The 24596-nt window shown below is 47.3% G+C and overlaps 10 protein-coding genes across 10 annotated transcripts; 7 read left to right on the top strand and 3 right to left on the bottom strand.

Moving 5' to 3' along the window:
• Window positions 1-23: 23 nt before the first annotated feature.
• Window positions 24-1287, top strand: BDV38DRAFT_217898 (ER membrane complex subunit EMC3). The gene is made up of 5 exons (XM_032052739.1): window positions 24-140; window positions 199-232; window positions 292-658; window positions 713-874; window positions 931-1287. The coding sequence occupies exons 1-5, from the start codon at window positions 91-93 to the stop codon at window positions 1125-1127; spliced, it is 810 nt and encodes a 269-aa protein (XP_031917022.1). The 5' UTR covers window positions 24-90; the 3' UTR covers window positions 1128-1287.
• On the bottom strand, window positions 852-2239 carry BDV38DRAFT_238256 (uncharacterized protein). The gene is made up of 2 exons (XM_032053662.1): window positions 1586-2239; window positions 852-1532 (listed from the first exon to the last, which is right to left on the bottom strand). Exons 1-2 carry the CDS (start codon window positions 2216-2218, stop codon window positions 1440-1442), a joined length of 726 nt encoding a protein of 241 aa, XP_031917021.1. The 5' UTR covers window positions 2219-2239; the 3' UTR covers window positions 852-1439.
• Window positions 2240-2357: 118 nt separating this feature from the next.
• On the top strand, window positions 2358-5985 carry BDV38DRAFT_217895 (MET18/MMS19 family protein). Its single transcript, XM_032052738.1, has 6 exons — window positions 2358-2541; window positions 2596-2869; window positions 2988-3085; window positions 3142-3281; window positions 3332-3520; window positions 3568-5985. The coding sequence occupies exons 1-6, from the start codon at window positions 2460-2462 to the stop codon at window positions 5953-5955; spliced, it is 3171 nt and encodes a 1056-aa protein (XP_031917020.1). The 5' UTR covers window positions 2358-2459; the 3' UTR covers window positions 5956-5985.
• Window positions 5986-6580: 595 nt separating this feature from the next.
• Window positions 6581-7269, bottom strand: BDV38DRAFT_279412 (GPI anchored serine-threonine rich family protein; the record flags this gene model as incomplete). The annotated part of the gene is made up of 2 exons (XM_032059012.1): window positions 6581-7054; window positions 7126-7269. 2 exons carry the CDS (start codon window positions 7267-7269, stop codon window positions 6581-6583), a joined length of 618 nt encoding a protein of 205 aa, XP_031917019.1.
• Window positions 7270-9173: 1904 nt separating this feature from the next.
• On the top strand, window positions 9174-11118 carry BDV38DRAFT_217850 (uncharacterized protein). The gene is made up of 3 exons (XM_032052737.1): window positions 9174-9599; window positions 9713-10648; window positions 10706-11118. Exons 1-2 carry the CDS (start codon window positions 9380-9382, stop codon window positions 10549-10551), a joined length of 1059 nt encoding a protein of 352 aa, XP_031917018.1. The 5' UTR covers window positions 9174-9379; the 3' UTR covers window positions 10552-10648; window positions 10706-11118.
• On the top strand, window positions 11091-16159 carry BDV38DRAFT_217843 (uncharacterized protein). The gene is made up of 6 exons (XM_032052736.1): window positions 11091-11685; window positions 11747-11772; window positions 11827-11878; window positions 11938-12036; window positions 12101-12457; window positions 12513-16159. The coding sequence occupies exons 1-6, from the start codon at window positions 11629-11631 to the stop codon at window positions 15651-15653; spliced, it is 3732 nt and encodes a 1243-aa protein (XP_031917017.1). The 5' UTR covers window positions 11091-11628; the 3' UTR covers window positions 15654-16159.
• Window positions 16160-16162: 3 nt separating this feature from the next.
• On the top strand, window positions 16163-18703 carry BDV38DRAFT_217787 (alpha/beta-hydrolase). The gene is made up of 6 exons (XM_032052735.1): window positions 16163-16823; window positions 16902-17018; window positions 17068-17151; window positions 17215-17259; window positions 17318-17411; window positions 17462-18703. The coding sequence occupies exons 1-6, from the start codon at window positions 16352-16354 to the stop codon at window positions 18531-18533; spliced, it is 1884 nt and encodes a 627-aa protein (XP_031917016.1). The 5' UTR covers window positions 16163-16351; the 3' UTR covers window positions 18534-18703.
• Window positions 18704-19603: 900 nt separating this feature from the next.
• Window positions 19604-20533, top strand: BDV38DRAFT_279408 (uncharacterized protein; the record flags this gene model as incomplete). Its single annotated transcript, XM_032059011.1, has 1 exon — window positions 19604-20533. The coding sequence occupies one exon, from the start codon at window positions 19604-19606 to the stop codon at window positions 20531-20533; it is 930 nt and encodes a 309-aa protein (XP_031917015.1).
• A 196-nt stretch (window positions 20534-20729) lies between these two features.
• Window positions 20730-22612, bottom strand: noc4 (ribosome biosynthesis protein NOC4). Its single transcript, XM_032053661.1, has 3 exons — window positions 22172-22612; window positions 21906-22117; window positions 20730-21846 (listed from the first exon to the last, which is right to left on the bottom strand). Exons 1-3 carry the CDS (start codon window positions 22577-22579, stop codon window positions 20814-20816), a joined length of 1653 nt encoding a protein of 550 aa, XP_031917014.1. The 5' UTR covers window positions 22580-22612; the 3' UTR covers window positions 20730-20813.
• Window positions 22613-22812: 200 nt separating this feature from the next.
• On the top strand, window positions 22813-23745 carry atp4 (F1F0 ATP synthase subunit 4; the record flags this gene model as incomplete). Its single annotated transcript, XM_032059010.1, has 4 exons — window positions 22813-22843; window positions 22909-23357; window positions 23432-23654; window positions 23717-23745. The coding sequence occupies 4 exons, from the start codon at window positions 22813-22815 to the stop codon at window positions 23743-23745; spliced, it is 732 nt and encodes a 243-aa protein (XP_031917013.1).
• Window positions 23746-24596: the final 851 nt, after the last annotated feature.

Below are 24596 nucleotides of genomic sequence, written 5' to 3'. Positions count from 1 at the left end.
CAATCTCGTGGGGACCGCAAGTCGGAAGCTCTCTTTTTACCTTAAGCATAGCTAAAACAACCCACTACATTGCTCTCAGTATTGCTCATCATGGCCTTACAAGGGGTCGAGCAGACGATCCTTCGGGATCCAGCTTTATTGTGAGTTTTTGTGATTTCAATTCAATGAGAAAGAGACTTACACAATGGCAATTCACAGTTATTGGATCCTGTTCCCGATTACTATTGTTATGGTAGGTTCGATCAAATGAATCAGTGCAAAGTTTCATGCGATACTGACTCTTGCATGCAGATACTGACTGGTATCCTTCGTCACTATGCTACGGTTTTGATGAACACCCCCCCTAAGCCTGCGTCTACTCTGGCCGAATCCCGCGAGCGTCTGTCACTCCTGCGCGGTGTCAATCTCCGCAACAATGCTTCAGCAGTTCTCTCGAAAGATGCGTTTGAAATGCGCAAGAACTATCTGGTCTCAGCGTATCAAAGTGGCGAGTTCCTGAAGGACCCGGCCAGCCGCGGTCAGCCCCCAGCAAACCCGATGACGGACCCTGCGGGCATGGAGGCTATGATGGGTATGATGAAGGGAAACATGATGATGATGATCCCGCAGACTCTTATTATGAGCTGGATCAATGCCTTCTTCTCTGGATTTGTTATCCGTATGTTTTCCGACTGTTCCACGCTTCACCTTCCGTACTAACTAAGTGTAACAGTTAAACTGCCGTTCCCCCTCACCATCCGGTTCAAGTCTATGCTTCAGTCTGGTGTCATGACCCGGGACTTGGACGTTAGGTGGGTATCTAGTCTGTCATGGTACTTCCTCAACTTGTTTGGCCTTCAATCTGTATTTGGATTCATTCTGGGTAGCGACAACGGTTAGTCATTGTATTTTGTTTTCCTAGTACTCGTCTTTGTGCTAACCTTTATGTAGCTGCGAATCACATGTCCCAACAAATGGCTACTATGAACCCTGCCATGGGGGTCAATCCCTTCCAGCCTGGCCAAGATCCCGATAAATTGTATCAAAGTGAAGCAGAGAATTTGGCAGTCATGGAACATTTTTGCATTTTGGATGGCATTGAGGACAGAATACTGCACAATATTGCTTCAAAGGAGGGCCTCATTTGATTTGCTATATTAGTACAGGCCCTCTTGTCTTATCTTTTATAAATTACGGGTGGATTCAAAGAACAGTGATATACAGAATTGATGCATGAGGTAACTGATGTATCTTACGGGCCTTTCTGGATATCCGCTTTAGGCTCTACTGCTTAATGTGAGTAGTTATGGAATGACTTTCCAGATAACGTTACCGCGATATACATTTTATTATAAAGGCAGCTGTACGTCGTTTCTTGGCTCAAAGTACGACAACGATTGGTTAGAGCATTTCTGTATATCTATTCGTCACATCGTCACATACGAGTTGTAAAAGCGGATTCAACGGTAATTGATCACGCTGTTCAAAATCCATACTTCACCATTTGAAACTTGTTCTGCAATACTGTCAACCTCAACATTTCCCGGTTGAATCTAGAATATGTTAGCACCTATGGTCAAATCTTCACACGAAGCGGTGGTCGTACAAGGATCTTATCTCCATCTTTTGTCCAGCTCAATTTGTCCCCCCCAAGAGTCTCTACTTCATCCCCTTCATTCCAAGGGCTTCTGGGTACTATGTGGGCCTCTACAAAGCGCTTCAAGTTGCTTTTTGCTCGGTCCTGCCCTTCCTGTCCCTCATAGGCCTTCGCCTCTCCGAACTGTACATAGTCCTCCGGATTCTCCCAAGGCTTACGCGGAAGTCCCTGGATTGCACTGTTGCGGGGGGCAAGGACGGTTACATTCTTTGTTGCATCATTGAAACGAGAATCGATGGGCTCAAAATCCCTTGTAAGAGAAGCAAAGATATTGATGCCACGGTTTTTAGGAAGAACATCGGATATCACAAGGCCATCACTGCCGGAATCCTGAGGCTGCCTGCTTCCCCCACCAGCGCCCCTTTCAGGCGGCATAGCAATATTAGGGGTCATGATGGGTTGCTGATTTTGAAGCCACTGCTTCAGTTCGCCGTTCTCCTGTAGGCGCTGTTCGTGCCGTAAGTGAGGTAGATCGACGAACGGACGCGGAAGACGCTTGCGAAGAGGAAAGCCTGAAGCTATAGATATTGTGCAAATAACCAGAAAGATCAGAAAGATTGGTGTAAAAGCTTGGTGCCGCATTTTGTCAAGCAGTGATTTAGGTATCAATCCAATCATTCATGCCGACCAACTAACCAGTGACCCATGACGCAACTGTAAGTCCCTTCCTATTCAGTCACTGACCCACACGTGATATTGTGGGGAAAACTGTTTCACGTGATATTTATCGATAAGGGCAATCGGCAGCCACAAAAAGCGTCATGTTCCGGTCGCGGAGGAGGGGATCGAGCCATTTACCCCTCATTTTGTGACGCTCGCGAAGATGTCGGCGTTACAGACATTCCTGCTGGTCGTGGACCATGACAAGGAGGAGGCTAAGCAGATTGCTGAACGAATTGCTCAAGGTAACGCCGCTCGATGGATCATTATCAAGGAGAAGTTCTAACTGTTGCTGGAAGATGTGGAGACCAAGAAAACGACGCTTATCGAAGTCGTTCAGTCTTTGGGGGAATATATTAACGATGAGGATCCCATCTTGCGAGGCAAAGCAGTTTCTTATCTCACTTCTGTGATTAAATCACTCCCGCCAAGGTTCCTTTCGAGACAACAAATTCAAGTGTTAACTACCTTCTTTTGTGACCGTATCGAAGATGGGGGAGCCGTCGCTGGGCTGGATACACTTCAGAAGTTGGATCGCTTCAACAAAGCATTAGCGGAAGAGGTCGCACAAGCGTGAGTACATGCTATATATTTGATCTGTTTGGGGACAGCTTCGTTAGCTGGTAGCGGATAATTACGAGCCGTCGAAGATGGGACAAAATTGGGAAATAAGTTGACTTATATTACCTAGCATCTTTAAACGTTTTCAAGATCTTCAGTCTCGATCACAATCCCAGAGGTTTCAGGTCTACCAGTTACTGAACGAATTGATGGTAAACCATCGTTCGGGTGCGTGATAACCCATTGTGATCTCACTCTATCTTTCAAGCGCTAACAGAGCCTAGCTCTCCACGACATGGGAGACCACTCGCTGGTTGGGATAGTGGACCTTATGACAGGTGAAAAAGACCCTAGGAACCTCATGCTTGTGTTTTCCATCCTGAAGGTCGTGATGGTGGAATGGGATATCTCCAACCACGCTGAGGTACACACTGTAAATCCGCTAGGGTTGGTGCCAATAGCTAACGGTTAAAGCTACTTTTTGACTCCGTGTATAACTACTTTCCGATTACATTCAGGCCACCACCGAATGACCCATACGGCATTACAGCCCAGGATCTGAAAAATCGTTTACAAGAGTGCATCTCATCGACCAGCCTGCTTGCTCCACATTCTATTCCGTCTTTATTAGATAAACTTGACTCGACGTCACCGAATGTTAAGGTAAGGTGACCCTCGGATTCTCAGAGCATTGCTAACAAGCTCAACAGAAAGATGCACTTAATGCATTGATTGCCTGTATCAACTCCTATGACCCGGATACCGTGTCTAGATATTCCATTACGATATGGGATGCTCTGAAGTTCGAAGTGCTCAATGCGCAGGAGGAGCTTCTGTCTGATTTGTCCTTACAGGCTCTACAAGGCATTGCTAAGCGATTATCAGAAGGTGTCACACAGGTCTCTGATCAGTTGCCTCTCGCACAATACATGCGGCCAATCACTAGGGAATGTAACGATCAATTACGGGAGCCACAACAGAAACAAGCGAAGCCTGCACAGCAGATTCTCGGCTTCATATCGGCGGCTTCCTTTGCATCGTTTATGTTGGCTGTACAGGCAGTTGTTGCGCCACTTCTTACGATCTATCAGGAAGCCGATGGCATCGCCAAGCAAAGGGCTCTCCTGGACACATTGGTGGTTCTTTTTGACTCCGCAATCAAGATTTTCGGTGAATGGATAGACCGTACCCCTGAGACGAATGTGGAAAACCCTCTGCTTGAGTTCAAAGATCAGTTTTCGGATATCTTTGGCCAGGCTTTAATGGGTGTGATCAAAGAAGAGGTGTCTTTTCGTGTCTCTGCTTTGAAGGGTTTCTTACGTCTTTCCACCCTGCGCAACTTCTTCCAAGATAATGAAGTGGGCTTGTTTGTGCAGTATCTTGACGAGGTCCTTCTAAAGGAGGAATCCGTAGGCCGGGATGAACTTAAAAAGGAAGCAATTGCAGCTTTGACTGAAATTTCGAAGCATAAACCGAGGCTGATCATGGATATTACTTTCCCTGCCTTTGTGGCCACGCTTCCTGACTTTGATGATGGGGCAAACTCCAGTTACCTACCAACGCTGGAAAGCCTCGCACAAATAAGTGTTGAGAAGGAGATTTTTGAGACATTAATTCGTCGCCTGCTTAGCAAGTTGAATATCTTGCTGCAGAAAGAACAACCAGGCTCTGTAGCCTACCCCAGGGCAATCCTTGTAACAATTCTCTATGTTATGAGCCAAAGAAAGATGAACCAAGATCCAAACCTGGAGCTGTACTATGACAAGATAGTGGTTAGCTTGTGCCGCAATGTTGCGGTTTCAGCTTCAGGAAAGGCTAACAACAATATTTTGAACGATGCCACAGTCTTGGATACGCTTGGAAGACTCTGTAACCTCATTGTCCGGGCGCTGCCGAGAAATAAGCAGGATGAAGTTGCGGAGAGTGTCTATACGTTGTACTCTTCCGCTGATGGCTTTTTACCTGTTCCATTTTCGCAATCAATCAGTGGTGATCAACAGCGCACGATGATCATTTCAACGTATCTCCTTGCAGGACTCCCGACGGATTGCGCTAATCTCCCTTATACCAGCCCCAACATGTCTTCTTTGCTCTTCGATGTGGTAAAGCGGTCTACCACTGAATGTGCACCTGCAACTCATCTTGCGTTCCTGCGCCATCTGGCTCTTTTGGTGAACAAGTTCCTGCCCAAGTCCGAATTGAGCCTTGCTACGGAGTTGTTCAACACACTCCTCCCTTCTAATGTCGAGGGGAAGAAACTTAGTCCTGAGTCGATCAAAACGCTTTTCTGGCTTTCAAAAGCCCTAGTTTTGCGTCTTGCTCCAAAGACAACAGATCTTTTAACCTCATTGCTATCGCTTCTCTCATCCCCTGACGAAGTAACCAGCACCACAGCTGCTCGTGGCTTCGCAATTCTCCTTAGAGACGACGACGTGCTCTCCGCCACGAACGGAGCCAATATCCGCCTACTATCGAAACAACGTGTTTTCACGACTCTGGTGCCTCTCATCTCGCGCAAAATCCGCGAAGTCAATGTTGCAGGCAGTGACTCTCCAACCCCCGAACATATCAAGCCGGCACACCTAACAGCTTTGTCTGGAATCCTATCAACCATCCCCCCATCTCTAGTAATGCCCGAACTCCCCACCCTCCTTCCGCTCCTCCTCCAAAGTTTGGACCTCCAAACATCGGACTCCCAACCCGTCCGAGCCGCAACCCTCGAGACCCTTGCCGTCATCATCCGTGATAACGGTGTCGGGGTTATTGAAGAATGCGGTCATATCCAGAGCCTGGTAAACCGCCTCCTCAAAACAGCAGAACATAAACCCGCGAGCGATAAGGTAGCCGCAGTGAACAGTCCCCGACTGCGTGTCGATGCCCTAAGATGTCTTTTCTTGCTCGCGCAGACACCAGCCTCTGATGCCCCCGTCGTTGCTAAAGCAGGGAAACTATCACCACTTCTACCAGTAAAGGCTCAGGTGGTTCGCTCTTTGGGCTTCGTCCTGGATGACCCGAAACGTGATGTACGTAAAGCTGCTGTTGATGCTCGAAGTGCCTGGCTCAGGGGTGTGGATGATGCTCCTGATGACGATGAGTAAATGATCTCTGCGTTTGTGTTCTTATATTGATGTTTCATTTCATATATAACGGCCTCTTTCTTACCTAGTCAGGCTGGAAGGGCAAGAAAAATGCATCTGATAAATAGAGATTTTTCGGAGTTCGTCAAAAGATTTGGCAAGAGGCACTTCATACATGCATGTGCGGCGTGGCACAAAAGGGCAAAAGTAGAAAATACATGATGAAGCGTGGGCTACATGTCTTCCAGAGGCTGAAAGTACGATATAGTTGGGCGAAAGGATATAAATGGTTATCGTGATTCCCAAACAAAAATGCCATTTGACCTTCATAACACTTGAACTTTCTGCTAGGACCAGGACCAGCCAAGTTTTGTTGTTTGACGAATTAAAAGATGTAACACTCCAATAAGAGGCTTTAAAACCATAGAAGAAAAGCGAATTAGCTGAGGTCCACCACAGGGATCTAAGAAGCTCCAGCAGAATCATGACGAGGCTAGTACTCTTAACGATCTCTCTGAGGGGTACAAACGAGGGTATTAATATATACATGGAGAACACATAACAACCACTGCAGGACCACTACAACTGCCTCCAAGTTGAAAGACAGGTAGGAACGAACAAACCGACGAATGTGAACCGTTTCGTTCTAATAGTTGATGTACAAGATAGCGACGACGGCCAGGATCAAGTTCGGCGACCAGTTGCGAAGAGACGCATCGTCTGACTGCGTCTTAGAAGACACGGTACCTTTATTGGAAGTGTGGTTATTACCGGTACTTGGTTTATCATCATGTCTGATATGTGGAACGGTAGAAGTCGCATTATTACCTTTTGCGACACCCGTTGTCGCGTTATGCGGAGCTGTGCTAAAATCTGAGTCGGGGTCATCATCGGGAGGCGGCCCTTTTGAAGACGGTGCTTGGCCGTTGGGATGCTCGACAGTTATATGCCCAGTATAGTTGATTTCTTCATTTTGTTGGATTTGTAGAGCATAATCTGAGCCATCCTGCAGGTCATCACTGGCCTTCCAAGTGTATTCATTTCCACGGGCATCACGCGTAAGGACATCCACATCGCTAAGGTTGTTTGCCGCACCCCTACGAAGGGTAATTGTCGTGGGCTACAAGATTTCGATGTCAGGATAAAATAAACGATAGCGGATGGCCTATCCCAGGTGTGGACAGAACATACAAGATTAGGGTCACCGATCCACTTTACGGTATTGTCTTCACCAGTATGGATGACACCTGGCCACTGAGTGAAGGACAATGCATTTGTCATGCAAATATGGGCCAAGCAGGCAAAGGTTGTGAAGGCAGATTCGAACGCACGCATGGTGAATAGATTATACCTTGTTAAGTGTTAGATGATGGATGGGATGTAGCACTTGAGGTATACAAGCAACGGAGAAAAGGCAGCAACAACACGGTGCATAAAGGCTTGATGGCGATTCAAGAAATGGGATACAAAAAGAACTTCATTCAAGTCCGGAGTCCACATCCAAGTGTTCTCATACAAGCCTTCCTGAACCCTTCACTTACAGATTTAGGCAAGCACGACCAATGAGGTTGACTCTTCAGCAAACAATCAATGCATTCAACACTGTTCAATGTCGGATGCAGTCTGAGTATACCTGCTCAGTGATGAATGAAATAGAAAGTGGATTATGTCCCAGAGTGCAGAGACAGGGCGCCCCGGATACGTTTATAAGCGGTGGCTTTTGTTCAAAGATCTTCATTTTTGGCTTGTTTATTATACTTTACCCAATCCTAGAATGAGGGGATAGTCTCCTAGTCGCATTTTTGGCCACACAGATGGTGCGATGGTTGGTTAATAAATTATGGGAAGAGCCCGGGGAATGTAGTGTCTTTCTTTTTGTCGCCGTTGTCGCCGTTGCTACATTCCAGGTTTACCTTCAGGTTTTCACTCAACTATGGCCACGGTATTATATACTCCGTACGTAAAAAAAAAAAATATTGTGTTGCTTTTAGCATACCAGCGTTTGGTTGATCTCCTTAATTCGTATTTATAATTTATGGGTTATGGAATCAAAAGTGGACTCCTGAAGCTAACAACAGTATGGTGCTAGACAGGCATGCAGTGGATAATTCATGGGGGTTGACCGTAGAAATAGCGTTGGATGTAATATTTACAAAGATGAACGCATCTAGCATAGTGTAGGTAGAGCTCAGAACATTTTGGCTGATGAGTTTTAAAGTGAGCCATCTGAGCAACATGGTACATTGGCTAGGGAGGAGCAGCAGACTACACAGCCTTTTATATATATCTAGCCGCCGTGCCTACACGAAGGTGGAGAAAGAAATCTCTTCTTGGGGATAGACAGTGCAGCAAGAGGGGCTCAAGACAGTTTGTGCAAAATTCTCTTTGCTCTTTAATTGTATGACAATATGGCATGACATTGAAAGCATTGTTCTGGTGGATAAACTGTACAGATTTGAGTTCTAGTGGCTAACTATATATAACAAACCCTAAATTAATGGAGTTGCAACACTCGGGATGAAGTTATTGTTTTTCAAGGGCCAACAGAAATGGCAGGCGAGAAATCTATCACAGTTGGTTGCCTTGAATCTCCAGACATGTCACATAAATCTGAGGTACATGATACATATGCATGTTCTGCGTTGCGATAGGCAGTGTTCGTTGGGTATATATGATTGATCTACCTATCTGCGGCGGCAAATCTTCTCGTCACATCCACCACTGTTGTTATTTATTATCTTTCTCTCTCTTCTCCTCAACGCTGTTTAATCTTTCTGCTTATACCTATCAGGTTTCTTGTAGATCATTATTGTCTTTCCCTTGTATTTATTGCTCAGATTTTGTTCGTGGTTTCTCCCATCAAGCACCTTTCACTCCCCTCAGTGGATAGTTAGTCGTTGGGCAGTGGCTGTAAGTTTATCATCCACATCTCGCTACCAGTTCTCAGTGCATTTCTGTGTCTTCCCTTACATCTATTACTGTGGTCTTTTTTTTTCCCACGCCATCATGATGTCTCAGCGATGAATAAGCACCGATAATAATTTTCGTAATAGCTCTGCTGCAGATCTCCTGCAATCAAAGGTCTTGATCCACTCCTTGGTATGTACATCTTTTTTTCCACTACCCATCCGGAGTCGGTTGTGCATCAATTTATGCATGTCAAATATCCAAGTCCTGGGAGCTTGCCATCCTTCTGCACAACCGAAGTTTCATGATCCCGACGGTTAGAAACTCGTTGGCTGAGCCGTGGGGTGCAGAAGGCTGGTTTGTTGTGCCTGAGAAGTGAGGTTCGCTCCTTGCTTATAGCCTTGACTACATCTGCGTTTCCACTTCTGGTATTCCTACTCTTCCTGTGTGATCACTCTTCCTACTTCATTCATTCTTTTCACGGGTCCCCTTTTATGGTCATTCCCGTAGCTCCCAACATTCCAACAAAATACCCACAATGCCGAGCATGGCCCGATTCGGTCGGGCCAAGAAAACGCCAAAAGCAGTAGCCAACAATGCTAACTCGGACATGCTTGTATCACCTACGTCAGATCCTCCGCGACGGTCCCCTCGTGTCAGCCTACCACATGTGGAAACGCAACTGAATATGCATCAATATAGCGGTCTTTTTGATCTGGACTCCTCGGAACGTCTGAAGGCCGTGGAATCTTCTGCAGGTGGGTGATTTTTTTTTTCCCTACCATTATCGGGCTCCGATTAGCCGCCATCCTTAACCAGACCCATGGAGTCACCAGTTGCTTATTGTGAGATTATCTGCACATCCCTACAGAGTCGATTAACTCGCATTCCTCGAACACCCGAACAAATGGTTCGACCCTTACGAACAGTGACTCAATGGCAACTGAGTGGTCTTCGGCAGTCGGTCACGCAGCCACGGGCAAGTCCGGTCGTGTCATACATAATCTACAGGAGGATATTGCCCGCTTGACGCGAGAGTGCAGTGTCTATCGTTCCCGGGCCGAAGAAACGCAGCGGATGAACGATGCTTTTAAGACACAGGTACAGAACATGACGGAACGTCTCCGGAACCTGGAGCAGGCACACGAGACGAACCTACATTCGATCTCTCGCAAGGACAAGAAAATCGAGGAGTTACGCGCAGAGGTGCAGAGCGAAAAGGATAGACGACTGCGGGCAGAGACGGAGACGAACAAATTTCATCAACTGATGGATGAAAGTCGTGATGATTTCAATCGGAAATGTGCGGAGTTGCAGGAGATCGCAAACCATGCCCGGACCCAGTATGACGTGCTCGCTAAAGCTGGACAACGTGAGCGAGCAGATCAACAGAGGAGGGTGAAGGCGATTCGCGATGAGATCGATGCTCTAAAAACACGGCAAGAAGAAAAGAGACTGCACCTTGAGCGCTTGGATGCTGTTATGGCCCAGAAAAATCGTGAGATTGAGATTGGCCGAGAAAATTTTGACAAGCTTTTTGAGGTGTACGAGTCTTATAAAAAAGCCCATGATGAAGAAGTCCACGCACTCGTTGAAAGGGGCCGCCAGGGAAATGCCGACTTGGACGCAGCTTTGGCTTCTCTGAAGGAAACTGAAGATCGAATGAAATGGGCAATTCAGGTCAAGAACGAGGTCAAAGGTGCCAATTAAAGGTGGACCTATAAGGCTCGTGGCGCACCCACGGTGACCTTTTCTTTCCTTCAACAGGCAGCTAGCGCTGGTCGTGAAAGCCTAGGTGGATTGGCAGGTTTGTAAACCCAGCTGCTTCAATAACACTGCTTCTTATTTGCCTGACACTCGACAGTTTTCTTTCTATATCCTGAGAACTCTCCTATCACAACCTGTCTACCTCCTTAATTGACTAGGGGGTTCTCGAACTTTGGGCGTACGCCCCGGGTTGCTCTTTTCTATGACTTGTCTATATCTCCCCCTTTACTTCTGTGAAAGCATCTCGTTCTACTTCCCGGCTAATCTGCCCGGGCTCAATCGCTGTTATTTGGAGTTTGGGATTGTTTGATACCCTGGGGGAAATCCACTGCCATATCACCCGCTTGTTAGATCACATTTACAGTACAGTGATGGCCACAATGCCGACTCTGATAGATATATTATCAACATGCACATACATGAATCCAGATAAAGTGATGAAATTGTGAATTCACACATTGGACAGACACGTGATGTCCTTTGTATTCAGCTCTCTCCGGTCAAGGTTCCCTGGGGGTCATTGCCTGCTCCTTCCTTAGATTGCCTAGCGCCTTATTCTTCTATTTCTCTCTTTTCAACTGTGAATGTTTCTCAACTGTTTATACCCCACATCACAATTCAATTTGCGTTTGCGCATTACCAGAGAATTATTCACTATTGGTTGCATCTACCCGTGTGGTGTTTGTCTTGTTCCTGGGAACAGAGTCTTAATGGCTGCTGGACCTACTTAACCACAAGTATTAAGATTCCCCTCAATCAAAATCTCCTTCCGCTGTTGTCTTGGTGATGTGGAGATTTTATATCCGTCTCCCCAGCTCACTTCCCTTTCCTTTCACACCCTTCTTTTGCTCACTTGCCACCCCAACTGCTCTCTTTTTCTAGTAGGAATAATCTTCTCTTCTGCTTTACTTCGTTCCACCCTGTAGTGTTTATCTCGCGTCTCTTTTCAAGCTACATCTCTCTTCGTGATTACAACTGCCTCCTTTGATGTGCGGGAGTTGCTTCTAGAGCGCCACAAGGATGGTGTCAAAACAGCGCATATCATTCGCATCCATTTGGGCGTTCGAGGACATAGGGGTAAAGAAGACTCTCCTTAGTCTTTTAATGCAGGTTATTTGCTAACCAGGGATGACAATAGGTGCAAGATATTAGTCTGGAAATGAAGTTCGTCCTCAACTTCCCCAATGACAATTTCGCCAATACTGATGGCTTCCATAGGAAAGCACTACCTCACCTGGATTGCCATTGCGAATACCTCAGACATGACGACGTAAGTCCTCCTTCTGAAGAACAATTCCTTCCACTACCTTGCTAATTCACTTATGCTAGCTTCTTGTGGTGAAAGGACATTTGGACGGCTCTGCAATGAAGATCGCGGTTCTTGTTTCAGCCTTTATTGAAGACCAGAAGAATAAAGATCTTCTTGATGTATGTCTCTTGCTTTTCCCTGTTCAGCGATGACCAATTGCTAATATACTACAACAAATCTAAGATGCCACGAACTCGTCAACTGGACATTCCTATCATGCTTCAAGACGATGGAGCTTCTCTTCCCGTCGCTACTACCGAAGATAGCCTAGGGGGTCTCCTGGCCCTTGGCATTGATAAGGATGAGGAATTGATACATTATTCTCATCTAATGACTCGCGTCACGAAATTCTGGCTATCGTCGCAGGGAGGCATTGGGTGCTTTACGACCGGTTTTCGTGAAGTCCTCATTGAGCTTGCAGCCGTGACGGGCACGGAGATCACATTGATTGATGAGGCTAAAGGTATCCAGATATCTGGGAATAACGCTGGAGATGTTGACGACGCTTTGGCGAAACTCACTCAGATTGAGAAACCTTTGGTACGTGACACGCCTCATCAAGTTCACTTAGCCACTAACCAAATACGTTTCTCAGTCTTGCCTTGTCAACCCCAGGATGGGTAACATGGGTATAGCCACAGAAGACAAGACGGCCCAATATAGAATCCAGAATTATGGCAGTCTGAACCAAGTAGCTCTTCGCCGCGTTCTAACCGATCCCGCAACGAGTTCGAACCTCGGTATCGGCCAGATGTTCGTCACTACCTCTCTTTCATTCGATGGAAAATATCAGAGTTACATGCTGCCTAAGAACGTTGCCAATCCACAGTCAATTAACAAAGAACCGGGAAAGTCTATAATATGGCAAAACTATACTTTCCCCGAGGTTGGCAAAGGGGATGAGTTTGTTCTATTGGAATCTGTTGAAGATACAGTTAACCCGGCTGCAACCTCGGTGGTCTCACCCGCCCATCCTTTTCTGACTGCCGAAAAGGCCAAACAAGTCAATGAATGGGTCGCTGAGGGTAAGGGAATGAAGGCAACCAGCGAACAGCCTGAGCACCCGCCTACACCACCACCACCTGAGTCTTCAAGCAATACAACATTGGTCCCAGGTGCTAAGAGAGCTCCCGCTATCAAAACAAGACGGCCTATTCCATCGGCTATTCCATCAAGCCAGCCAGTTCCATCCGTGGTGCCAGTGACGAAATCTGAACGTGTCAGCACCCCTGATCTTGTACTCAAGAATGAAGATGTTCCCATGCCCCGCAGAAAATGGAAAATGATATATAGTGCGGAATCGGTGAATACAGACGTACGTGTCAGCTGCCCTAGACCCACTAGCCCTTGTGAGCTGCGAGATGCCGCTGATTCCTTCCTTTATGGTCCGACACCTACTGCACCGAAACCATGCATTCCCCTGATCTTTGACGAAACGAAGCATGGGCTCAATAAGGACCCACGTCTTCCAGTCAATGAAAGTAGTGATCGAAATGCTCCCCAAGCTCAAAGGAAAGGCGAATATGTATTCTCTCGGACGAACAAAAAGCTCGACACCAACAATTTGCTTGTTGATGTGACCGCACCGGCAGCTATAAGGACGAATTCTCTTCCGATGATGCGCGCGGATCAGCCAGCTTTGATACCACTGATCCCAAACCTAGATTCGGAGCACTCGGTTCTGAAAAGCAATGCCCCCTCACGGGTAAGCAACATCGCCGACGACTTGAATGGCTTAGTGATCGAAGCAGATTGTGGATCTCAAGACGAACCTGGTTGCCCTGCATTACCCGAGGGAGCAAAACCGGGCAGAAATGGCAATCTTTCAGAGCAGGTCAAAAGGCTCGTCATGCTGGAAGAGGTTTTCCTAGAGCAGATGAGGGAGTCAACTACAATTAGTGAAGACCCCACACGCGTTGCCAATTCCCCTAGTCCCCCTAGTCGAATCAATGCGATCCTGGTCAGAAGGCGACTTGAAGAGCTCGAGCGACGACATAAAGCGGAAGGAAAACAACAAAGCGATGAGGTGGCTACTAGGGAGTTTCATCATACCATGAATCACAAAGCGCCCAAGCCAAGTCACAATATCTCGAGCAAATCTTTGAGAAAAGCGAAGAGGCAAGCCACTCTGGAGGATGCCTGGGGAGTACCAAAAAAGTCGACAAAGAAACTGGTTTCAGACAACCCGGCTCCTTCTGAAATTATGGAGGCCAAAGGCACGTTTGCCCGACACACGGCGCAAGAATATGTGCAACATGCCCAGAAACAACAAGGAGAGCTGAGTATGAATGAAAGTATCAAACAGCTCTTTGAGATCCTAACACCCACATTGGAAGCTGCCGAATATTTCCCTGGAACTTTGACTTTGGAGGCTCAGATTGGTCTCGCATTGATTCCAGTTCTGCCGAAAACCTACAAGGAGGGTCTGATTTCGTTGAGAGAGTGGACAGAGGTAATGCAACCACGGACTGGCGTATCTGCACCAACTACCAAGTTCATGGATAGGCTCACAACATCGGGATCTGATGTTGACCATATTGTGGACCTGAAAACATCACAAGATGGGAAGCGCCGATTCTTCGAACACGAAGGCAACGAGTATAGTGTTTTCTATGAGTTCCATTGTCGCTCTAAAACAGATCAACCTATCATCGTCGAAGTCGATGAACGCGGAAAGTATTCCGTCAAGAAGCAAACCGAAGCGCTAGGTGCAGTCAATATTCACTTTCCTAGTAGTATCTGGGATGCTCGCATGATTGTCCATGGCAATATCGCATATCCTATCCATGGATATCAGGAATTTGAAGACGCAGCCCGATATATGGTGGACCATCTCTGGGTTCCGCCCGATAAACAACTCGTCCGTCTTTTCACTAAACTCCCCAAAGACAAACATCTGACTGTCGAAAAAATTCTTATGAAGCGCTGGACCCGCTATCGGTATATTCATTCGAACGATTTCTCCCTTGAAGGCACCGACGCCCCCAAACCTTCATCATCGACCGAGGGAAAAGCAGACTCTGCTACTGGTTCTGTGGGATCCAAGAGTGCTGCAAAGGACACGAATTGTGAAGGCAGTAGTGAAAACCCCGAAGCACAAGATCTTCTATTGCAAGTCACAGAAGTGCAGGATCTATTAATAGCGTCTAACCCCGCGGACACTCAAGCAATAAGAGCCCGTAGCGCCCCACTGTCGGAGATGATACGCAGGGGAAGGCAGTGGTATGAAGTTTCGCTTGTTAGCTCTGCCATTGATGCTATATTGAAGACTAATGCGAATATCGAAGTCGGAGAGCGCACGGACGACTGGCGTAGCCTTGACCTATTTGGAAACGACGCTATTTTACTGTACAACAGCATATCTGGCTGTCCAGATCCAGCATTGCCACCCAGGCCGGTCGCTGCCGCCGTAGGGACCGCAGGTATTGGTGATCTCCTCCGCCTAACGAAAGTGGTAGTTCAGAATATGGATGGCGTTGGATTTTGGAACTGTGGACCTTGTGTTGATGCTGCCCGGATGCCAGTGGCCAGTTCTCTGAACACCCCAAGTATTCCCAACAATATTATCACATCGCCTATAGGCGCAATGATAAAGACGGAAAAGAAGAGCTTGGATTTCGACGAACTGGAGAGTATCAAAGAAGTGGGAAGTAGCATTGGTGACGTCCTAGTGGCTAGCAAACCGAATGTTGCTTCCTCTGACCAGAAGGAACAGATTGAGATGGAGTACTGGTGATGGGCCCATATTGTACTCTTTAGTCGTGTCACATATGCTCTGGTCATTCTTTGGACTGATCTTATGGGGGATGCTTTCAATACTCGGTGGGTATCATGATACACGTATGTTGGAGGCATGATAGCCTGCAGTGTATTCCCGCAATGTTTTTTTTTTTTTTTTTTTTTCATTTTAATCAGTAGTCCTGATAACTATTTGATTTCTGTTAGGTCAATTTCGTTTCAAGTCTTTCCATATCCCAGATCTAGTAAACTTTCATACTGTTAATATAGACATAAGTTCCGAAGATAATAGTAAGGAGTACCTTGTCCAGGTTGGAAAAGCTTTTCAGATCCCAAGATCATTTTAACGTCAAGTGTTCAACTCATGGATGAAGGTGGTAGTGGCGGTGGTGTTTGGCCAAGCACCACAAAGGCTTGCAGAAGAAGAAACCCTGGTTGAAGGGGACTAACTAGGTAACCCCTGCGGGCCCCAAATCTGACAGCGATTGCTAATCGCACCCGACGACACTCGATCACCGCTTTTCTCTCCCCTGTTGCCTTCTGTCATGTTCATAGAAGCCAATACGCGGCATACAATTGAACCAGCCCTAAAATATCTCCCTACAGTTGGCTTTGCCTCTATCTAATGCTGCTGCCTAACGGCGCCGCAAAATCGATATAAACACCCGAATACTGGAGAACACATTAACGCCGGCCATGACCCAAACTTGGAACTCTATTCTAGTCGTTCTGGTGGCTTTATTTGCTGGCCTGTTTGCTTTCTATCGCAATCGGCTTGATGGGTTGTTAGCCCGAAACACTGAAGGCCTCGAATTTACTGCAGGTGGAAGACGATTGATTTCCCCACCGATCGTGACCGATTCAACTCGAGATATAAAGTATCTGGGCAGCTATTCTTTAGGTGTTGAGCATTATCAAAATATCTTTTATGCGGATGCACCATGGGGCAAGCGCCGCTTCGCACCTCCCGTCCCGTTCCAGTACGCGAGGGGATCGGTTGTTGATGCCACTCGCCCTGGAGCCTGGTGCCCACAAGGGATCGGAGATGTGCTCCCTTTCACAAGCCGGGTTGTAAACATCAGTGAAGATTGCTTGAGCTTGAGGGTTGCTCGACCGAATGCTACCAGAAATGATGCGAGATTACCGGTAATGGTGTGGATTCATGGAGGTAAAGTGGTGTTCAACATTGCAAACAGAATACTTCTGGAGATGCATTAAGTTCCTGATGCATACTAATGCGTTATAGGCGGCCATGTTCTAGGTTCTGCCTCTGAGGTCTTATACAATCCAGACGGGTTGGTAAGGCAATCTATTGCGGATGACCAGCCACTGATTTACGTCGCTATCAACTATCGTCTTGGCTGTAATGTATTCTTTCCTTGGATTGACGATATACCTAACTGTATACCTAGTTTTTGGCTTTGCAACGAGCAAGGCAATGGTTGAAAATAAGCAGACGAATGCTGGTCTTCGTGACCAGCGGGCAGCTTTGGAGTGTATGTAGCTATCTTCCATTTCTCGCCTTATAAATATAAGGCATCTCACACCGTGAATCATAGGGGTCCGTGATAATATTGAGGTCTTTGGTGGAGATCCACGAAGAGGTAATATGATCAACTAAGTGACGGCTTACCAGCTGTGGCTAACGTCAACGTTTACAAGTGACTGTCGTGGGACAAAGCGTGGGCGCCAGCGACATTGGTCTTCATTTGACTTCATTCGAAGGGAACAAGGGAGTTCCGTTTCAACAAGCAATGTAATATAATCGTGAGAGAACAAAAGTTTTGTGCTGACTCGGAATTATAGTATGATGTCAGGTGGGCCAGGCTTGAACTTCCACACCAAGTCAGACTTGGTCGCGAACAACACAGCAGCCATCGCGAATACAGTTGGGTGTGCTAAAGAGGGCGAGGATCAATCTGTAGAGACTCTGGAATGCTTACGGGACGTGTCCTTTGATGTTTTGACGAATCTCTCTGTAACGACCTCTCGAACAGCCCGCCCACCGTTTGGCGAGGGCTTTTTCTTCCCGACATTCGACGGCGACTTCATCCGTGACCGGCCTTCTCAGCTCATGCGCTCTGGGAAATTCGTGAAAGGGATCCCGGTGATCGCATCCTGGGTGACAAATGATGGCGCCTGGTATGCGCCGCCGTCGACTTCCACAGATCAGGAAGTATTAGACAGCTTTGGCCTGTGGCTGTTTAGCCTCTCTAACTCTACAAAGGAGAAACTTTTACAGTTATACCCACCTGAAGACTTTGAGCATCTTGTCAGAAAAGAATATGACGGCCCTATCTCTGCACAGTACTACCGTGCAGCACAGATGAACAGAGACATTTGGTTCACCTGCCCCGTGCTTGACTTTGCATGGCAATACCTCAAAAATGGGGGCGTGAAACCATCGCAGATTTGGTTATACGAACATAACTCCACAAGATTTACACCCGCGTTTGAGATGATGGGGGTCCCAATGTGGCGCGTTGCACACCTTAGTGATATTCCCTATGTGTTGAACGTTCAACATCTGGAGGGCAGTGCAGACAACTCAGCTGCCGAGCTTGCGCTTGCTAGGGCCATGAGTACGTCCATAGCCAAGTTTGTGAATAATGGCAATCCTGAAGGTCATGTTAGTGGCGTTGAGACATGGCCTGCTACCTTCTTTGATATTGCAAAGGAGGACTTGCAGAATGATTTTCCGGGAAAGCTTTCATTGCAGATCTTTGGTGGCCGCTATGGAACTACGCCCGTGACTATTGCCGAAGGTCCTCAGCATGATGCTAAAACTGCTATTGAGGACGCGATGTATAGAGAGAAGCTGTTCGATCGGTGCAGGTTCATCAATAGCGACAAGATGAGAGAAGAAGCGGGGGTCTGAGAAGTGGATTTTCCCAACTAAGGGCTCCTTAGATTTCTTTGGGTCTGATGCTCAAGAGCTGACCATCTGCCGGCCAGCGCTATCAATATTAAAGCTTACAAGCTTAGTACATGGGTATTGAATTATCGTACTTATCCTAAACGGGTACATGGTTGTTTCCAGCACAAAGGAGTCGTTGGTGTTTCCAAGCAAACATACATACAATGCCCCTTGCAGATATGGGGGGTATAAATCAGACATTGTAAGCGGAGAGAAGAAAGAAGGTTCAAGAAAATGGTACGCAAGAAACACTTTCTTCCCATCCCCTTTTTATCTTTATGATCTTATTTGGAATAAATAAGGCAAAACACAAGTCCAGAGAGGTAGGTCTATTGGGAGGACAAATGAAGTTGAAATGAAGAGTAATTACTCTTCAATTGATTGGCCTCTACCAAAGAACGGATAGAAATTTCTCAAGGGAAGAATCATATTTTCCAAAAATAATCCAGATAATCGATTCGATTTTATTTTGGGATGGTAACGGTGACAGTCCGCCTCAGCCTTATTTCTAGGGCCTGACCGTTGCATATCGAAAACGGAAATGCAACCAACATCATCCATACCGACTATGGAAAACTATCACCCTCGCTGACCCGCTTAAATAGACCAAATTCCTCTGCAAAATTCCATTCCGGAATTATTCGGCTGCATCTGGCCCTGGATGGAGTTACATTTGCTTTTATCTCGTTATCGACCCAATCACTCCAGCGTTCCTTCCTTTGTGGTCCATACTCAGGATGTTCACAGTGGTTATGGATTCGAACAAAAACTGTATTCCTTCAAATACCAGTCGTTTTATCTACATTTCCCAACTCAGTCACCATTCACTGAAGAATAACAATGTCTTTATCTCTACTCATGACATAGTTCGCCAAGTCGTTCTTTAATCCCACACTCGTTTGATTGTCATCTTACTTGTCCTTCGTTTCTGTTCTCCTCAACCAACATCGCAAATCACTTGATTCCGCTTTATATGAGACTTCAATCTATCTAGTAATCTTAATACTTTTGTCCAGTCAGCTATTACGGGGATGTTGCAAACACAACTACCAGCGGCCCCAATACACGCTGGACCCCCATCGCAAACCGTCGACACGGAACTGCCTCCAGCCCAATCAACAGCACCAGACTCTTCACATCGATTCTATAGATCGATAGACAGCGTCAGCCGAGCCGACTCACCAAGCCCCGAAGAGCCAGCACCGACAAATGAAGACGAATCCCAAGCCTCCATAGAAGACACCAGAAGAGGAGCCCTTCACACCCTCGCACTCTGCCAAAGTGTCATCACAACGCTTGAACTCACCCGCCTCCGCAAGTCACGAACAGGCGTCTTCTACTGGCTCGCCTTCTGGGAGCGACTCTATCCACGGGCGTTCGCACGCTCCCTCGGCTCACGAGTCACTGCCGCCCTCACCAAGGTCGACATCCTGTTCCGGAGCGTCGCAAACGAACTCCACCAGCTCACTCAGCGAATGGAATACGCCGTCGCGCACGCCCCAACCGAGAAAGACATTTTGCTTATGCTGGAACAAATGGAAGACGAAGTCGGCGTGCGACGCAGACGGCGACGCAAGAAGGCGCAGGCCATCCTGAACAAAATGCGCGTGCATATCGAGGGCATCCCCGTCAAGGTGAGCGATGAGCTCTTCGACGACATGAAGCGGGGTGTCTTTGCTTTAGACGTCTTCTGCGATTATCATCCTGGAGATCCGGTGGCGGAGGAGCACGAGTGTATGTGGCCCGAGTATTTTGTTCAGCAGTCGGGTGTGGGCATGATTGCTGTTTCACCTTATCTTTATCGCCAGTGGCAGCAAGGGGCAGCGTCGGCGGCTTCGGGGTCCTATATGCCTTTGACGAGTTATACAGGGAATAATGCCGAGGTTGAATATCTGGATGAAGGGTATTATGGGGCTGACAATTGGAGGCCCGATGATAGTCGGTCGGCAAGGCGTTGGTGAGATCTGATTTGGGTGGCTCTTTTGCTGTTCTGGAGTTGGGGCTATGGCGTTTTAATGCTGGGACTTCGCGATGTTTTGTTCAGATAGATTCATTATTCCAGTTAGCTCCTGCTTTTAGAGTAAGGAGGTCTATTAAATAGATTGAATGATAATAATATTTTGATACACTTTTTGACGATTCTAATGTGTAAACTTATATTTGTTGTATGTTAATCAAACCAGTCCAATTATATACGCTAAAGAAGAAAATGAAAATCTACTTGTGCATCGCACTTAACCCTTATGGAAAATCCCATAACCCTCTGACAAGGCTCCCCGGCGCGGTATCCACGCCTCCGTCCTCTTCCAACATTCGATCGGTAAATATCCGCTTCGGGATGTGATACTCAATAACAGGGATCCGCTTCATGGGCTTCTCCTCTGTTCCCAGCTCTGCTTGCACCATACCCTGGTAGGTATAATCCAAGAAATCTTCAAGGTTATAAAACTGTTTCGTGAATTGCTCGGATAGGATACGTGCAATCGCGGCAACGTTGGGATGATAGTGTTGTTGGAGGGAGTGGATCTCCCATAGACTGCTCTCTATGGCGTTTGTACGAACCGGATCGGGCTCCTCTGGATCGAACGGGTCGTCTATGCCCTCAGCCTCCAATTCGGCTTTGGCCTCGTCCTTGATAACGCGGTGAAGCATGAAGGTGCAGGTGGGGTGGGATTTAAGGAGGTTGTAGATGAAGGGGACGGTCACAACAATGGCAGTTGGAGGGGCGTTAAGCGCAAGACGTGAGAGACGCTTGATGAAGCTGGCGATAAGAGTAGCCGGCAAATGGGTGGAGGCGAGGAAAGTGTTCATCAAGCGAAAGAAGCGGGAACGGTGTTTGGAGTGGAGCAAGTCGGCATCGAGGAGCGAGTAGAGTTTTTGGTAGAACTGGGGGTAATCCAGGTTCTTTTCCTGGATAAGATAGAAGAGACCAGAGAGGGCGAGCAGGGAGGTTGCGCCGCCAACGTTGTAGGAGTCTGTTAGGAAGTCCATGAGCAGTTCGGGACGGCTGAACCAGGGCTCGATGTTGTGGACCATGATGCGGAGGAGGGTCTTCCTCTGGGATTCGGAAATGTTGTTTCGGAGGACGGCGAGCCAAGCGTCTTGGGCGCGCTTCTTGTGAGAATTGACTGAGACGAGCTTCTTGTTCTTTTTGCTGGATTTGACATAGAAGTTCTGGAATTCGTGCTGGGGGCTCGGGACCGTGTCGCAGGCTGATAGTATGGAGATGAGGATGTCAAGGGTTTTTGTATTTTGTTTCGTTCCTGCGATGTCGCTTTAGGGGTTGTCAGTACTGTTTGGGACTTGTTAAGGGAAAGTGGTGGTGTGGCATACGCAATCTGCACAAATGTATAGAACCGCACGTCTTCGTATTCCTTTGCGAACTTCTCAAGGAACTCAGACCGCAGTGCCTCGCTGTCGCCGGTTTCGACAACGGCTTCGATAACGTTCTTGAACAAACCAGATAACCAGACTTGAGGATCTTCGCCAGGGATATGGGTAGCACGTTCGCTGATCATGCGCATGCAGAGAGTGAGGGCTGTGAGCTGCTTGGGGGTTAGCATTGAGTTGGACTCGGGGGCCATCTGGGAGCGACGGACCTTAGCAGACGTATCGCCCTCACGCAGTATGGCAGAAAGCGCCTTCTGATATTCGCGACAGCGTTCCTTCAGCCATGCTGCAATGATCTTCTCATTCTCTGCGGCTCTGTTCGTCTCCGCCATATCTCCACCGGCAATCAATCTACTGAACACTCGACAGAGGGATACTGCGACGGCCAAATTTGGACTGGTAGAATTTTCGTCCACATTGAGCATCGAAATCAGCTTGGCGATGTTGTTGTAGTACTTTCGCGACTCGGAAATCTGTTCTTCCAATTGAGAGATTTCGACCATCACATCTGCGCTATCGTTCTCTGTCACTGCACGACGCTTCGACGACGGGACACCGCTCTCTTTGAGGCTCTTTCTTTTCTTGGAGCTCGTAGCTCCGACCGTAGGGGCAGGCATTGTGTCCGAAAATTTTGATAACGTAGTCCAAACGGAAATCGTACGCCTTTTGGTGCATGTACTCTTCTTCAAACCATGAATTTTTGGAAATTCCTCGGTTAACGGTTTTTCCGATCAGCCACGCTATACTGGAGTAGGCTAGTGTCTTCCCGCACCGCCCAAACCATCCCGACTTCAAGTCTCCTCAGTTCCGTTCATCCATCACATCTTGTCAAGGTCTTCCCATCGTTACAATGGCTTCGCGTCTTGCTAAGAGCGCCATTGGTATGCCTCACACAACTCTATCCGGCCTCATCGAACACTCGATTTTTGTCGCTAACCCCAGTTAGGTGCTGCCCGGCTCCGGCCGACCGTCACGCGCAACGTCGCTCCTATCGCCAACCTGACCGTGTCTCGTTCGGCCTCCAACGTCCCTACCGAGGACCCCAAGAAGAAGGCCCAGTCGATTCTCGACGCCCTCCCCGGCAACTCCCTGGTCTCCAAGACCGCTACCCTCTCCGCCGCTGCCGGTCTCTCCATTGCCGCTATCAGCAATGAGCTCTATGTCATGAACGAGGAAACCGTTGCTGCTTTCTGTCTTCTCAGCGTTTTCACCGCCGCTGCTAAGTATGGTGGTCCCATGTACCGTGAATGGGCTGAGGGCCAGGTCCAGAAGCACAAGGATATCCTGAACGCTGCCCGTGCCGACCACACCAACGCTGTCAAGCAGCGTATGGACAACGTCCAGGAGCTTGCTGGTGTTGTTGAGGTCACCAAGCAGCTCTTCGCTGTTTCCAAGGTAAACCAGCCTTGCGTTATTTTGCAATACGTCGGAATTTCATGAAACAAGGGATTACTGACGATTGATCAAAGGAAACCGCCCAGCTTGAGGCGCAGGCCTATGAGCTCGAGCAGCGCACTGCCCTTGCCCACGAGGCCAAGCAGGCTCTCGACTCGTGGGTTCGCTACGAAGGTCAGGTCAAGCAGCGCCAGCAGCGTGAGCTTGCCGAGTCTGTCATCGGCAAGATCCAGAAGGAACTTGAGAACCCCAAGGTCCTCCAGCAGATCCTCCAGCAGAGCGTTGCTGATGTTGAGCGTAAGTTATATAAATATAATCAACTTTTGCCGGTTTGCTGCAGTACTAATTTGGACTCATAGGCATCATGACCTCCTCCAAGGCCCAGTAAATGGACGTTGCATGAATAGCCTCGCTATTAGCAATATGTATAAATTAAAGATCTGTTTCCTGTGCTACATTAGACATACCAATACGAGTTCCTAAGCAAAATAGCTAACGCCCTAATGTAAATCGGATCTCCTTCGATATGTCCGAAGAAACTTTCGAACGCTGGATTAACAAGGGATGGGGAACTACGGCGCCTCTGGCTTGAATGCTCAACTGCTCAGTACTAGGCATGCAAAGGATGCTCTTTTCAAACTCAACGCTGGTTGTCTTACAAGTCAACTGTTAGTTTTTATTATTATTATTATTATTATTATTATCATCAGCATCATCATTATTGTTGTGCCGTTCGATTTCCGTCTCTTCCGTTTTTATTGTGCGTTGTTATCATGATCAATGGCATAGGTTGGAAGTGAGAGAAAAAGGCCCTAACTATAACAAAAGCAAGAAGTAACTAATACACTCTCTGGACTGGAACTAACCTTATATTTAAAAAAGTGCACGAATGGTTGATTGTTTGTGGATGGCTTTTGTGCTGGATGAAACAAAAAGGTGTGGACCACAACTTAGCCTGCATAAAAGGTTCTTTTCGTTGCATGTCTGCTGACAAACCCACACAATAATGCACGCATGTTTTTTGAGACATTGAGACGTCATCGCATTCAACTATCTCAGGCGATAGACCCTTTCTGTTGAATACCTTTCATTGAACCCTGGTCCGTTTCTATGCTCGACTTCTGAATCGAGTAGTCGGCGATATAGAGAGATTGCGGTACATTTCATTGATGGTATCCAAACACATACAATAAATCAAGAGAGATCTACATGAGTAATCCGCGGGGTAAAGGCTTTAAC

Source organism: Aspergillus pseudotamarii, assembly GCF_009193445.1.
Source record: "Aspergillus pseudotamarii strain CBS 117625 unplaced genomic scaffold BDV38scaffold_9, whole genome shotgun sequence".
NCBI classification, from domain to species: domain Eukaryota; kingdom Fungi; phylum Ascomycota; class Eurotiomycetes; order Eurotiales; family Aspergillaceae; genus Aspergillus; species Aspergillus pseudotamarii.
This window is presented reverse-complemented; position numbering and strand designations above follow the sequence as displayed.

Bases quoted from the DNA above. Each gene is read 5' to 3' on its own strand.
- BDV38DRAFT_217850 (XM_032052737.1), top strand. From the start codon at position 9,380: ATGCCGAGCATGGCCCGATTCGGTCGGGCCAAGAAAACGCCAAAAGCA. The intron at 9,600-9,712 runs GTGGGTGATTTT...ACATCCCTACAG, and splicing joins GGCCGTGGAATCTTCTGCAG to AGTCGATTAACTCGCATTCC.
- BDV38DRAFT_217898 (XM_032052739.1), top strand. From the start codon at position 91: ATGGCCTTACAAGGGGTCGAGCAGACGATCCTTCGGGATCCAGCTTTA. The intron at 141-198 runs GTGAGTTTTTGT...GGCAATTCACAG, and splicing joins CTTCGGGATCCAGCTTTATT to TTATTGGATCCTGTTCCCGA. The intron at 875-930 runs GTTAGTCATTGT...ACCTTTATGTAG, and splicing joins CATTCTGGGTAGCGACAACG to CTGCGAATCACATGTCCCAA.
- BDV38DRAFT_217895 (XM_032052738.1), top strand. From the start codon at position 2,460: ATGTCGGCGTTACAGACATTCCTGCTGGTCGTGGACCATGACAAGGAG. The intron at 3,086-3,141 runs GTGCGTGATAAC...AACAGAGCCTAG, and splicing joins GATGGTAAACCATCGTTCGG to CTCTCCACGACATGGGAGAC. The intron at 3,521-3,567 runs GTAAGGTGACCC...CAAGCTCAACAG, and splicing joins CGACGTCACCGAATGTTAAG to AAAGATGCACTTAATGCATT.
- BDV38DRAFT_238256 (XM_032053662.1), bottom strand. From the start codon at position 2,218: ATGCGGCACCAAGCTTTTACACCAATCTTTCTGATCTTTCTGGTTATT. The intron at 1,533-1,585 runs GTACGACCACCG...AACATATTCTAG, and splicing joins AAGATGGAGATAAGATCCTT to ATTCAACCGGGAAATGTTGA.
- BDV38DRAFT_217787 (XM_032052735.1), top strand. From the start codon at position 16,352: ATGACCCAAACTTGGAACTCTATTCTAGTCGTTCTGGTGGCTTTATTT. The intron at 16,824-16,901 runs GTAAAGTGGTGT...AATGCGTTATAG, and splicing joins AATGGTGTGGATTCATGGAG to GCGGCCATGTTCTAGGTTCT. The intron at 17,152-17,214 runs GTATGTAGCTAT...CGTGAATCATAG, and splicing joins CCAGCGGGCAGCTTTGGAGT to GGGTCCGTGATAATATTGAG.
- noc4 (XM_032053661.1), bottom strand. From the start codon at position 22,579: ATGCCTGCCCCTACGGTCGGAGCTACGAGCTCCAAGAAAAGAAAGAGC. The intron at 22,118-22,171 runs GTCCGTCGCTCC...ACCCCCAAGCAG, and splicing joins AGGGCGATACGTCTGCTAAG to CTCACAGCCCTCACTCTCTG. The intron at 21,847-21,905 runs GTATGCCACACC...CAACCCCTAAAG, and splicing joins TATACATTTGTGCAGATTGC to CGACATCGCAGGAACGAAAC.
- BDV38DRAFT_217843 (XM_032052736.1), top strand. From the start codon at position 11,629: ATGGTGTCAAAACAGCGCATATCATTCGCATCCATTTGGGCGTTCGAG. The intron at 11,879-11,937 runs GTAAGTCCTCCT...CACTTATGCTAG, and splicing joins AATACCTCAGACATGACGAC to CTTCTTGTGGTGAAAGGACA. The intron at 12,458-12,512 runs GTACGTGACACG...TACGTTTCTCAG, and splicing joins CTCAGATTGAGAAACCTTTG to TCTTGCCTTGTCAACCCCAG.